This window comes from Temnothorax longispinosus, chromosome 8 (assembly GCF_030848805.1).
Source record: "Temnothorax longispinosus isolate EJ_2023e chromosome 8, Tlon_JGU_v1, whole genome shotgun sequence".
Lineage (NCBI taxonomy): Eukaryota > Metazoa > Arthropoda > Insecta > Hymenoptera > Formicidae > Temnothorax > Temnothorax longispinosus.
Window position 1 is genome coordinate 631,089 of NC_092365.1, and position 15,336 is coordinate 646,424.

At 40.3% G+C, this 15,336-nt stretch overlaps 1 protein-coding gene across 2 annotated transcripts in view; it reads right to left on the minus strand.

The window, feature by feature from the left end:
* LOC139818116 (SLIT-ROBO Rho GTPase-activating protein 1) overlaps window positions 1–15,336 on the minus strand; it is a 60,346-nt gene that overhangs the window by 32,932 nt on the left and 12,078 nt on the right. The window contains exon 1 of one of the 2 annotated variants that reach the window (XM_071786638.1): window positions 4,474–6,345. The exons of the other annotated variant lie outside the window; for it this stretch is intronic. Coding sequence (XP_071642739.1) covers window positions 4,474–4,549 — 76 coding nt within the window. The 5' untranslated portion in view covers window positions 4,550–6,345. Of the gene's footprint in view, window positions 1–4,473; window positions 6,346–15,336 lie in introns of those variants that run through there. 2 annotated transcript variants of the gene reach the window in all.

Genomic DNA, 15,336 nt, shown 5'->3' on the forward strand with positions numbered 1-15,336 from the left:
TGACTTACGGCAGTTACGGCGAATTCTATCGCCAGACTATATCGGGACGATTTATCGGCAAAATTGGAAATTAATTGGCGAAATAACTTCCCTCGCTGAACGGAAATTCTTCGGATCAGCGCGAGGCCGCATTTAAGCGGTTGAACCAAACGCGCAATTTTGCTGAGCGCGGCCAAAGATCACAAACGAATTCAATTTGTCACGCCGCCAGTGTCGCTTTCATGCTCGGCACAATTGTCGCGCACGAAGCAATTAGCGGGAGCTTGGAGGAAAAAAGTCGTGCAACCGCTCGTCCACGAGAAACAGTCGTCCACTGACAAGAATCGCGTCGAACTCAACATCACGAAATTCTGCGTCACGAAATCTTCTGTTTCCGGCACCGTGTATAATGCGCCTTTAAAGTATATCCCACGATTGACATAATTTCTCGATGTATAGCGCGCCTTGAAAGTCAGAGATCTCTGACTCTCAACGGGAAGCTTTCTATTTAATACATTTTTAGACGAAATCTCTCTTCTTTTCTCTTTCTTTGGAGTCTATATATAATATATTAAATATTCACCGATCAAATAAGAATATCTATTTAAAAATTAATTAATGCCGAACGAGTCAAAAGCATCGTAACAAAGATAGGCATAGAAAATAAAAAAGCAATTAATACTATGAACGAAACGGATTATTTGCACAAGAATTCGTGTGCAGAAAAAGAGAAACGTTGGCCAAGTAATTGCTTTTATTCGGTGATATTGGGCGAGAGAACGACGATTATTTAACTGTTGGCTGGAAACGACGGTCGCGTCGATCGCGGATGAAATCTCGCTGGACTTTTGTTTCGAAGTGAGGTTGGCAATTTCGCGCCGCGAACTACTTTTGTTATCGACGTTCGCACTTGGAACAATCAGAAATTGACATCAGAGAACTGCGAGGTATACACACAGTTATCGTTAAATATTTATGATAAAGAACAAGAAAAAACATTCTAAAATTGTATTAAAATAACGTCCATTTTTTTGAAATAAAAAAATTTCTTTAAAAAATTCCTTTAGTTGTGAAGAATCTCCTATAATATTACAAATTAGCGTTATTTTTGTTATTAAAAATTTAAACATAAAACTAAGACCAATAGTAAAATCTCGTATAAAATTATACGAGATAACGTGAAGAAGAGATCTAGAGCCGTATAAATATTCTATTTTTCAAAAATATCAGAAAGAAAAAATTTAATATATGTTGAAAAGATATCTATTTTAGTTCATTAAAATTTGAAGTTCGGGAACATTGGGCAGACGCGGGCGTCGTTTAATGGTTTACCGCAATATATAGCTATTCAATTTCCAGTGTGACGAGATGCGTGCACGGCTGTCAATGTTATTTCATGCATTATTACTTTGATTATCATTCAGAGCGGAGATTAATACACACGCATACACATTCGAGAGACTCTTACCGTCCGCTCCGTCCGCATTTATTGTCGCTTTTATCACGCGCAATAAAAGGGATATCACAAGGGAGCAAGTTCTCGAACTACTATATGTTTCATTATATCACTTAATATGGTTGCGAAAGCTTCTTACATGGAAGCTTCGATAATCTTTCTTTCGGTTTCGAACTTCCGCGACGGACTGGAACGATTTATTATGCATTTGCATTCAGCCGATACGCCAATGCAGTTTATTCGCAATTAACGCTGCGCCTCGAAACCGCACGTGCGGGCTCTCATTTACTCAACTTGAAGTTTATACACTAAAACAGCGTGTAACCTAGATACACATTGCGCGCAATAAATAAAAAATAAGAAAATTTTTCCTTGCATTTTTTTCTCAAATTCGTGACTTCTATCTTACTCTCTTTATGTCACTATAAAACTTCAATTAAATTTGTATAATAATATAATTAAAGTACTTCAATTAATTAATTAATTATATTAATATAAATTCGTTGTTTGATTTCATGGGATAAAACTCTTGTATATAAAAGTGGCGAAAGCGGTGTTTAAAAATAGTTGCAAACATCGCAAAATATTATTTCCAGACGCATATACACTCGCAGATATCATGTTGTTTTTATTCAACGCGTCTCACGTACCGAAAACGAGATGAATATGATATCAAATGAGAAGGAGCTCGACAGCGAAGTTAGACGAACGAATTTTCACGTTGCGTCACCACGACGACGCATTCGCGTCGGTCTATTTATATCGTGCGGACAGGTACATACACGCGGGCCGACACACCGACGATTTATCCGATAGCAAACATCGACGTCGTCGTCGGACGCACCGGAGCGGCGTTACAGTAATGCACGCACAACAAACTTGGGCACTTACAGTTTTTTCACAACAAATTGTTCGAACTCTTTCTTACGCTTTGCGATTCAAATTATTTCTCTCAAATGAATGTAAATTAAGTATTTTGATCTCAATTTTATTTAATTTCATTTAAACGAGTCTAATACGAATCAAAGAATTTTTATTATTCGGTGGAATTTACGGAGATTCCAAAAATATAGTGCTCGTTATAATCGTACACTGATTCGAATATTTGAACGACAATGCGAAAGATTGCCGCAAGGCATTGTATCTTTGATATAAAATTGCAAAGAATTAAGACGGCATTGATTTTTTTGTTCAAAATAAAATGTTTTCTACATCCGTTTAAGAAAGAGCCTTGTTTATAATTTTGTATTAAAAACTCGTGGTGGATTCTGTGATTAATAAAGTATCGCGTTAATTTTTGTATTTCTTCGGTCTTTTCTGAAAATTCAGAGGTGCGCCAGTGCAACCCTTTATACAAGCGCATGTATTCGTAATATATGTGTCGCATCGTTGCACACGCATACATAACTATAGAGGAAACGCGACGCAACACGCACGCACCTCCTCCTCCTCGGCGACGTGTCAATTTAACGGCTTCCTGCTCTGGCGTCGAGTTTCGTTGTGCACGCACGTTTATCGACCGAAATGTTCCGCGTCTCTTTTGTACTATATGCGTGCATGGTTAAAGAACATTGCAGCATAAATAATAAAAGGAATAGTAAACAATACAGAGTAGCTGAACACGAGGCAAACGTGAACACGCAGGTCTGCCTTTTTTAGCATGTGTTAACATTTTCAAAGGGTAAAAAAGGCATCAGCAATTTGTTTTTCCGATACAACTTTTATCTAATTCCTTAACATGCATATATTACCTGAAAAGATAATCAGAAACTAAAATTCTCAAGCCAAATATATATACATATATTGTACAATTTTTGTTAAGAAAAAGCCGACTCAAAATTTATTATAAAATCGATTGTTAAAATTAAATACGATATCGGTGGACAATCCTGTATAATATTAAGAACCTTGCTTTTGTGATATATAAAATTTAAGATAAAGAATTCTTAACGTCATGCTTTTAGAACTCTCCGCCTTGAGACAGCAGCATTTTAATATTGTTTCTTTGTGCATAATTTATATCTAATTAACGAATTTGAATGTACTAAAATATCACCGGCGTTGAGAAAGCAATGGGACGTTAATTGAACGCGAAACGGAAAGCTTCAAAGCGCCTTATCGAGAGACTCTCGTAGTCCGTCTGTACTTTAGTTTGCATTGAGTGTAGTCATTACATCCCTCTCTATTTGAACTTTCGTAGCTCACCAACGGCAAAAATGCGTCCGCTAGCGTTCGTTAACCGGCAATTATAGGCGAAATTAACTATCGGCTTCCCTACACTCGACTATATTATCCTTTTTTCCCTGCTTGTTTCGCTTGCTACTACGACTACGGTGTTATCAGTGCGGGTTATCTTCTAACTTCCAGCGTTTTTCCATGCGTCATACGCTCCCTCGCGTACTCCTCTTCCATCAGAAATTCTATACAGCTATAACGAACGCCCGCACCGCCATCCTGCGATATAGGTGTTGAGTATCCTCGTAGATCTCCCATATTGTATATGACACCTCATAAATAAGCCTTCAGTCGAAAATATTAATCACAATTCCTTGAATTTATATATGCATAAGGCGACGGCGATCTATTGCTCTGACGTTTTAATAATTCTTTGTAAAAAGACTTTCAATGAAAAAGTTCAATTTCTAGCGAAACAAAATTCCTTCTTGTAAGATATAATTTGTTTTCTATGATCCCAGATATAAAAAGAAAGTTTAGATTAAGTAATTGAAGAACCTTGAGAAGAGTATCATGGTTTAATAAAAGATACTCGAATAATGTAGATATGTAAGAAAATGTAAATACGTAATATTTCGCACATAATACCTATTTATTTTATGTTAATATATTATATTCAAGTATTAAATATCTTGCTATAAAAATTGTCTCATCGAAATTTTGATTAATTTCCAATATCCGATATCTTCTTTTTTAGACTTATATCGTATAGCTCTGTTTGTATTTCGTATCACCTTTAGAGTTGAATGCACGCATGATGATCTATTAGACTTATTTATATCAAAGTTTTCGTTTGACGGTACCTGGGAAGACGTCCTTGGTATCGGGAGTGTAGGGATGGATCCAGCCGTTCCTCTGCTGTATAATGCACTGGAACATGATGCCGTGAATTTCGTAGATTTCTGTCTGTGAGAAAGAGATCCGAGGATTTTCCAGAATGCGGCGCCTCTTCCGAAACAAGACAGTTTCTTCTTATCACGACGAAGCGCACTTAATCTAAATTACGTATCTGCGAGATCTCTATCGCGAGTCGCGATCACAATTGCGCGGCGAGTCAAAGAGGAGTCTCGCATTTTAATCTCGAATAATGTAGATCTCAATGTACATACGGTTGTCACTCTGTCGTGGATTCCAATGTAGACGTTGTCATATCATCCGACGGATTTAATTCGATTTCCTATGGGAGGAACTATTCTCTATTTCGATTTATTTCCAGATTTACATGTCAAGGAAAAAAAGAACGTGAATTTTCTTCGTTGTTCAATCAGCTTTTACGTTGTCATCGATCTCCGATAGTTAGCGATCTTATGCTACGTCGCGTATTACGCCACGGTCCGGAAAGGGGCAGTCAGTTAAGCGCGAACGTTACGTATAAGTCGTAGCTCTATGGACGCAACTCTAAGTCGTTGAACCGTACGGCGTTCCATCGAAGGCCACCGCGGCCGCCGTCGTCCCCAGGACGATCCTGCCTGCGAGATTCCGCGAACTACGACCGTCCAGGCTCATCTTCCTCGTCTCCACTTCTTATTGCCCCTCGTGCACTTCAATCGGGTCGTCGATCTCGCCGAAAGAAATTGCCCTCATAAATTCTTCCTATCATCGATATACTTTGCTCTCCTTTCTTTCTCGTCGCGTTTTCTTAATTTTTTCTGTACGTATTGTAATTCTACAATCAATGATTTCATCACCTTCTCTTCTCTTTTACGAAATAGCCTCCCTTTGACTTGTATTTTTATAATGAATTAGAAGAGGATTCTGATTCTTGGTAATTATCTTAATAATTATCAATCTTATCTCGTTCTTAATGAATATCTCTTTCCTTTTATAGCTGCAGCACTTTTCAACTTAGGTGGTTCCAACTAATTAGCGACGCAGTGGCATATCTAGTTGCAATTTGACGCAATATTCCGAATTCGGCGTTAAAATGTTGCTAGTGATGGACATTTATATTTGTCTTAATTTTACACAACATTTATTTAATACGTTTTATTTCGAGTAAATAAATATTATTTGTGCGTATGAAACTAATTTCTTTTTGCCTTCTCCTCTCGAGAAGTCATTCGTGAACGGGGAACGCACCGCGGTTCCTGTCTATTCTTCTCTTCGCGAGAACATTGCTGTTATAATTTCGTTGTGGCGAAAACGACGCCGGGCGCAGTTCCTCTCGCTTTGTTAGTGGCAGGCGAAGGACATCACCTGTGGGCGCGCACGCAGTCCAGCGAGATGCGCTGGGACGACGTCCTTGGGAAACGCACTTGCCACGGTCCCTCTTTCTTTCCCTCGCGCCGCCGCCGAAGGGAAAGGAGAAAGAGAAAGAGCGAGGGCGTAATACTCGCAATTTCCCACGCTGTCACGTCGAGGTGACAGGCGAGCACCGATGAAACACACACTCGCGCCGCGGAAAAGATCAGTTGGATAACTCTCAGCGCAAAACGTCCTTCGGAAATGTTCCCGCGTCGGAAGTTCACACACCGACAACGACGTACGACCACCGTGTCCAAGATATCGAATCGCACCGTACACACGACGCCTCGCAACGCGGAGAGAAAGCCGCGATCAGGACAGCGTTTTCCCGACTTATCCGAAGCTCGTTGCGGCTCGGAAACGGAGGCGCTGACAATGATATCCGCGATCTCGATACCGGACGCATCCCACGCGACCAACGGCGAGAAAACGATCCCAAAGAGAGATAGAGAGAAAGAAGGGCAGCTTCTCTTCTCTCTTTCTCTCTCTCTCTCTCTCTCTCTCTCTCTCTCTCTCTCTCTCTCGCTGCCGATCTCTCGGCTCTCGGGAAGAAAACTGGGACCGGTGACAGAACAGAACGGAACGAAATGGAGTGGAGCGGAACGGAGCGAAGCGGAGCACCGTTCCCCTCGGCACAGCGGTGTCGTCGCTCCTGCGACGACGACGACCACGACCACGACGACCACGACGACGATGACGAGGAGAGACCGGAGGAGGGTGGCTGGTCGGGTGGCTGGCTGGGATCGAACTAGATGGCTCGTCGCCAGGCAACCGGATTTTCCCTCTCGGTCTCTCGAGCGCGCGAGTACGGGTCTCTCCCCCTTCTTCCGCCCTCCTTTCTGGTCCCCGTTAGCTCGCTCGCTCGCACGTTCGCTCGACCGTTCGGCGTTCTCTCTTCCTCGCCCTCTCGTTCGCCACTCCACTCCGTTCTGCTAGTCGCGGGATCTCCTCCACCCTCCCGCGCACGCTACTCGCTCGTCCGTTCTCCCCTCTTACCCCCCCGACCCCCGTACACATCACCGGTACGGCGCACCGGTTCCTCCGTCGCGATTCTCTCGCTCGCTCACCCTCCGCGTGCCGGAGGATGCGGCGGAGGATCCTCCTCCCTCACCACTTCTTCCTCGAGATTCTGCACCGCGAACGCTGCACGGATACTGCGAGAAAAATGTCCTGCACACCTTATTCAACAATCAATCGTCTGCACTCGCCTCACTTCATTTTTAATTTTGCTACAACTTGAAATTTAACTTCACCCGCGACTGTACGTTAGAAACTTGATTTTTCACCTTGCGATTAGCGATATCCATTGGATCTCGCGCGTGATGAAAAGTTTTGGCAACTTTCCGCGATTCCCTCGAACGAATCTTTCGCCTAGCCAGTCGCAACGCAAAATGACACGCAGAGGCTAAATAGTATGACTCCCCACCCGATACCCGGCTCCTCTTGGCGCGATAAATATTTGCCGAGTCGTGCGATAAAGCAGATAAGATATATCGCATTTGTTGTGTACCTTAATTGCACTGAATACCAGTGGCGACAAAAGTCTGTTGCCATACATTTTTGCCGGATATATTATCGTGCTAAAACGGCTCATCATTAAATCCTCGTGAACGCAATAATCCGATAAACTTTGCTCTTCGTGAAACTTGGAGTAATCTACGATGATAATTCTTGCTTATAAGATCGCAACTTTCGCATAACACGCGACCTATAATACTTTATTAAGTCTAGACGCGTAAGTTTTTATACCGTCTTTCTCTCTCTCTCTCTCTCTTTTTCTCTGGCAAGAATTTCTCGACCGATCCTTTCGGCGGTGCTAATTGCTCCTTCGAGCTATATTATCAACGTGCTGGCGAGGTGCCGCCGTGCCGGTCGCGGAGAAATCGTTTGCGATTCGCGCTTTTCAGCGTCGACTGGCTGACCGGCACTTTCTACGTTCCACTTGGAGGCGCGAGGGATCCCGCTGGTTTTTGGGCGGAAAAAATGTCGAATGAGGAAACGAGACTCAGAGAAACTCGGCGTCGCGTCGGTCTCCAGGTGCACGATGGAATGGACTCTCCCCGATTGTTCGTCATCTATACCGAAGCAGCAGAAAAGGAACAATACCGGCACGTAAAAGAGAGAGAAAGAGAGAGAGAGAAAGAGAGAGAGAGAGAGAGAGAGTAGAATAGAGTAGAAGTTTATTATGTGCTCCGAGAAGCACGTCCCAGGAATAAATAGCGATCGAGTGAAAGGAAGTAATTTAGCTGGGGCACAACAATACAGGCAATAATGATAAGAACAAATGACTCCGGAAACTAAATCTATAATACTAAGAAAAAGTAGGGTAACGATTCGAAAGGTAGTCTAGCTATTTAAAGCTGTGATTGAGCAAATAAAAGCACAGACACGCGACACGAGTAAGAATTATGATGTCGATCATGATAAAAATAGATTATATAGAACAATGAGTTATTTAAATTCCTAAAACAAGACTTTTTACTTCTAAGGCACATAAAATCGAGATTAAGGAGATCTAATAAATAAATAATCTTTATTTAAATAAAGAATGAATAAAAAATAAAAGTAAATCGTTGTTCGATGACAGATGCGCAACAGCAAATAATATACATGTAATAATCGAGTATGTAAGTATCTGCACAAACAGTGCTAAAATTACAGAGAGAAAAGAGATCGCGAGGGAGATAACGAAGAACAGAGACAGCGATGGAGAAGCAGATAGGGTATGGGATCAATGGGTGCTACTCCACGACCTCGCGCTTCCCTCTCTCGCTCTATCTCTCTCTCTCTTTCTCCCACACTCCCTCTTGCCCATTCTCTCTCCTTCTTCCTCTTTCATTCAGACTCGCCGAACGTTGCGCTCCCACCGTGCCCGCCCTATATCGAGTGTCCAACCCTCGAAGCGTGACCGTGACTGTGACTCTCTGGTCTGTGAAAGAGCGGAGTGCGCGTGTCCGCGTTGCATCGACGCCGCCGCCGCCGCCGCTGCCGCTACTGCCGGTTTTTGTGTGCATTGCACGCGTAACGCGATTCGCTGTAACGTGGTGATGCGATGCATCCACCGTAACCGAGACTCGAATGAATGAAGACTGCGTGTGAAAATTTTCGCGAAAAATTAAGAACTGTCATCAGGATTGTTATTACTGATTTTTTTTCTGTCTCTTTGCTGCGCACAGAAGAATCTTGAATCTTTAAATTCTGAGCGGGCTTTAATTTAGCGGATTCTACTCTTCTGCGTTTTAACTCACAATTTAACCATCATAATTAAATTAAATACATTATAATAAAGCAACTACTATTATTAATTATTTTGATCGCTATTATAGTTATTATGTAATTATATATTATTATAATTATTTTAATTATACAGATTGAAAATTTTCCTAAAATTATCCGCTAAAATACTCGTTGTATTTTCTAGGTTCAAAATCGAAAAATTTTGTATATTAGTAGCGAATGAAAATGCATGATTTTTCAAGAACTCGCGTAATAGCATAGATTGTTTAATTGTTCCATTCTTATCTGTTCACTTATGAAGTTACGGATCTAATCGCCCATGCTCTTTGCGTCACATCAATATAAGACCTGGCTAACCCTTCGGCTTGGTCAACAAGTGTCGAGGCCTTTCATCGGCCACTCTAACAACACTCAGGGTTGTCTTACCAGGCGTGCTTTAATACCGAACGCACTCTTCATGCTCCTCCGATATCCACCAGCACTAGACTCTCTCGACTTTGACCCTTTTAATTGCGTCAAAGCAAAGGGACCTAAGCAAATCCCGAGCTCTTTTTAAGTTATCAAGCTGCCGACACAAATTGCATTTATATTGTGGTCATCACCGTACGATTCATATCTATAATCTATCGTTAGAGCGTAACATTAATTACTTGAAATAAAGTTTTATATCTTTTGTGGCATATTTAAAGAAAAATAAAGATTGACTCATCTTTTAGAAAAATTTAGTAAGGATAAATAAGCTAGACGAGCTTACGATATTCAAAACAAATTGTTAATAACGTATGTATGAACGGTTATATTAGAATTGTCTTGGCAGGTTTACCCTTATTTCCAGTCGATATCCTTCCATGCTACCCGATATGTTACGCGTCAATGTATCTTCTAGCGCGATATTATTCCAACCTCGGCAACCTTGAACGCGAACGCGAGATAAGACTGAACAATGATCTAAAATTGCGGCGATGTTCGTGATGTCGATTGCGCGAGATGTTATTTCGGGGGCATGATTAAATCTCCATTAGAGCGCAAACGTTTGGGATTCAATAGACGTCGTTCTCGCGGCTGTAAACTTCTCCTTGCCAGCCTTTGTTGCCCGCGTCGCGGCCTACCCACGTGAGAGATCGTGCGGCGCCAACCGGCTATTTCCGGCGCAGATTTCCGGACTGATTTTAGTTTTCGTGCACGCCCACGACGTACGCCCAGAAACGGAAGCGGCATGTAACTCTCTTCACCGGAGTGTTCTTCACTATTCCAATATTCCAGTCGGCCCTACTGACCACCCGCATTCACGTGACTAAACATCCATCATCTCTCGACCTCTTCCCGGGAATATCGGATGACAAAGCTTCATCCATGACTAGTCAAGTTCTCGACGCTTTTCAAAATATATCACAACCGCCAATAATTAATCAATAATTGTCGCAGTTTGCTATAAATCATTTAAAATTTATTCTCTAGTTTTATGTTTTATATCTGGTAAATTTATATAATATAAAACATACATTTGAAAAAATAGAAAAACTTTTAGATATAGAGAAACATTTATGTGTACTAATTATCTCTGAAAAAAAATGCGTGTAAAAATAATTTACAATTCCATAAATCTATCGATTATGAATAATGAGATTTTAAAAGCAAGATGGATTTTAAATGACAACGGAAGTTTATTGCAACGATAAATTTGTTGGTGGTCTGCATCTGTGCAGTCAATATGGAGGATGAAAAAAGTTAGAACCGACGTTAATATTGACGACCTTTTGCGAGATTCACTTAGTCAAAGTGCTTAGACTACGAGGCGAAACTTTCCTGTCGATGTAATTGCTTTAGTTTGAACAAGTTGTCGGAGCGGTATCTCGTTGCAATGAGAACGGCTTATCTCCTCTCATTATAGATCTCAGGGAATAGCCAGTCGCGAAAGCCCGAGGGCGGACGCGAAAGTCTGAAAAGCCGTTCGTTCGGAGCCAGATGTCATTAAGTTCGCGCATTCTCCGATTCCGCGATCTCTCGTGATCTAAGTCTAGAATTGTGTCCAACGATTGTGGCGCACACCTTTCAATTCCGGACTTTTATCCTGAAATAACTCGAAATATATATGTACAGACGGCGTCATTAATGCCTTCCATCTGAAGGCATAGTACATGTAACGTGCACTATAGAAATCCCCAGAACACAGTTGGAAAGCATTGATGACGCCGTCTGTACATTCGTTCGTATGTATGCATATATTTAAATAAAATACTTGTTTTTCTCAAAACAAAATTCTTAAGAGCTTTTTAAAAAATAAGTGATAAATTGCGCGCACCATGGTTTGAATCTATATCTGGTTTAAAATGCACTGCATTTCAAAATTAGATTTACACTATTTTAACAGAACAATCAAACCCGTCAAAATGATGGATATTATTTCATCAGATTTCTTATTTTAAACTACAAAAATTATTAAAGTGTTTTTGCCGGAATGTATATGTTGACTTCGATCGGGATAAAAAAAAAACGATCATATATGCCAGTTTATTTTCCATCACTACTTTAATTTTGAATTTCTGTATATCTAAATATATCAAAACCTGTTAAAATAATGGATATATGTGATAAAATTAGATATACATTCAAAGCTGGTTGTTCTATAGTGTTAAAAATAAATCGTAGATAACAATACTAGATACTCCGAAATTGCCGTATTTTTGACAGAAAATTTTAAAGATAGGTATACATATTTCAGTCTCCTATAATATTTTTTCGAGCACACTATCCCTATTTGTATCTCGGTGTATCATCCCTCGACTATAACGCGATTCCGAGTCACATTTGGATCTCGTTTCGATGGCGATTTATCTCAATCAACGAGCGGTTCCGCCGATTATATTACAGCTTGATGCGTGAGTCTAGATCGGAATTTACGACCCAATAAGATGGTATGGTACGAGTCATTTAATTTGACAATGATACACAGATGCGAGCGTATCGTCCCGCCGCGGCGTGGCGCAGCTCCCCTTACGCGCAAGCCTGACTTTTTATTGTGCCCCTCGAATCGGATTAAAACAAACGACCGAACTTGGTCGCCCCGGGGTGCATCACGTTATTTTCTATTAACACAGTCGAGCACGACACACTTGAGAGTTTAACACAAGCTGTAATGCTTACCGCAGCAGGGAAATATTCATTATATCACTGTTACTGAAAGGGGACGTTTCTTATTAGAAATGATCTTTATCTGGGAATAGCGAATACGGTGTACAAATATATACACTTATTAAATAATTGTAAATTATTTTTACACGCATTTTTTTCAGAGATAATTAGTACATAAATGTTTCTCTGTATTAAAGATATAAACATGCAGGATGTGTGAGGTAAGTTACTAAAACTATTATATCATTTAACTATTATATATCATTCAACTATTATATACCTAGCAAAACTAAAATAATTTTTCATAAAAATTTGTTAATTAAAAATGTAAATGTAGGATTATTAAAGTTTGAATAAAGTTATATAATGTATATTGTTGTGATGTATTCTTAAAACAGTATATATTACCTATTTGTACGTATTATGGATTCTGATTGCGATTACTTCATTACAATTTTACGGATATTTAGAAATCTGGAAAGAAAAGTATTGGCAGTTCGTAGCTCTTTGCATAATTGCGTTTTAATTCAGCACGCGATGTATAACGATGCGGTACAGCCGCATCGTTAAACTAAAATATGCGAAGTAAGCGGCCTGGACAAACGTCGGGTGTCATTTACGTTTCGCGGCACAATCGACTCCGCGTCTTCCGTGTTACAATCGAGGAAACAAATATCGTTTCGTGGAAAGAAAGTGCACTCCACGTTCCGAGCGTGCGCTATTCTCTCCGCCTAAACGTGAGAGACGTACTCGGGCAATTCTCTCGTTTCTACGAATACGCCGCGAATTCCACCGTTGGTCGCGAAAAATATGCCAATATCCTTTATTATGACATCGAGATATAGCAAACGGTGCTAGAAGTAGACTAGACTCGATTTCAACACGACGATCCTGTTGGAATATTCTGTACATAGAGAATCACAGTAGAATCTTTTTTTAACATTTTCTTTTGCAAACGTGAAAATTATTTTCTTATTTAGCAAGATTTAAGAAAATTGATAAGTATAGAAATTTTTTGCATTTATGTAAGAATAAAATAAACGCAAAACTTTCATTTTCAACTTCAAGGAAGTTTCTATCAGCTGCCTGCTTTTAAATATTCTTTTCAAGTACAAGTTTTTCTTGCGACGGTTTCGAACAAGTTGAGCACGAGAATATTAATCATTTTTGCATTGACAGAAAAACGGAATAGACGAGAAACTTTCATTTTCGATAAAACTTCGAAAAAGCAATTCTCTCGCCTCCGATGTTTATATCTTTTCGCTTCCGCGGTTCTATTGTTCGCTTCCACTGTTCGAAATGGCAGCGATCGAAACCCAGAAGCACGAAGCTTTTATATTCCTATCTTCCTTGTGTCTGTGCATTCAAATGCTTGTATACGTTATGCTATATAAAATGTCTCATCGTTAACGGGAAAAATATTATAGCATCGAACTTCTCGACGATTAATATAACTTGATAATAATTAGGAAAGGAAATACTGTAAAACAAAATTAAAATCCGGAAATTGCTTGAGTTCTGACGAATAAAATCCCACCAATGCAAATAAATAAACAAAAATCCTCTGTATGCAAATAATCTCAACTGACTTTAGTAAAAATTTAATTTAAAATTGAATCAGGAAAATTATTTATAATTTATATCTCATGAAAAATATTTATATTCTATCATCGAAATCATCGCATGCTACCGAAAGCTCATCTCTAACTTCTTAATAAGACATTAATAAAATATAATATTGAAATTTTATAACAGTGACACAATTAATAAGGGCATAATTAACAATGTAATAACTTTGCGATAAAGCCGAATGGGAAAACGATCGTAATTTGGCAAGAGTACCGAAAAAGAGATTGATTACAACCGCTTTATGTGTATTTTTTTCTTGTCTTTATTCGCTACGCAGCTCAAGATTTCTCGGGGGAGATTTCTCGACGATATTGAACGCTTTTATGCTTGCGATAACAATGATAGCGATGCAGCTGCGGATATTTTTAACAGAAGCGCAGTGACTCGGAAATTGCGTTGCGCAAAAATCAGAACTAATATCGCTGTGGGATTCATTGCGTCGTAAAATGCCGATCGCCACTAATATGATTTTCATACCGAGTTGCCGGGCTACTCGCGAGCTGGTAATTCGCTCGCACGGGTAAAAAATGGCTCGTTCGAACCGTCTCATAAAGTCTTCAAAATCTCTATTTTTTTTTTAATCAGCGATTAAAATGCCGATTTAAAAATAAGCGCCTCAGACTGCTGTGTTGTAATCGCAGAATTAAATCAAGTTAAAACAGCTGTGTATAAAATCTTTGAAAAAAAAAAAAAAATCAATTTTTTAAATAAAAGCCTCTGTTATCGGCGTAATGAAACCTTGACATCATGCGGATTATTGAAACTTTTATATTTTCAACGTAATGATTCTCTTACGAGAAACAGAATCTCGATATTCGATTTTTATTAATTAATTCATCACGCTTTGTTCTGCATTTATCTCAACTCCTGCCGTCACCTGCTGTTTCATTTTATCGTTATTTCTCGCACGGAATTATTCAATGAGTCGTTATCTCGAGCAGCTGAACGTGCGAGGCGACTGCGAGCAGAGAGCGGCGAACGAAATCGCGACAGGCTCGCAGTTCCATTAATGCGATACGCGCCCCCATATGTGTGCATATATAGGAATGTGCAGGTGAAAATTCGACGTTTTCGAGACGCAGCACGCGACTAACTCTCGGCGACGCGACGACGCGATGCAACCGACGACAGCTGCGACAGCCGGCGCGCGCATAATCGTTCTCGCCGGGTGCGAGAAAGAGTAGAGCGGAGATAATTTTCTTGCGCATTCAAATGTCTTCCCCCCAGCCCTTCTTCATCTAGCTCGCCCTTGTCTCCCTTTCTTTTCTGCTGCCACCTCGAACTTGATGTGCGCGTACGTGCCTCGCAGATGAGAGCCATGCGTGCGAGAACGAGCACTTCAGAATAAATCTCACAGTCAGTCTATGAAGCCTGACTCTACAGAGTGTCCCTGTAGCATTGCAGGCTCGACTTTCGTCGTTAAA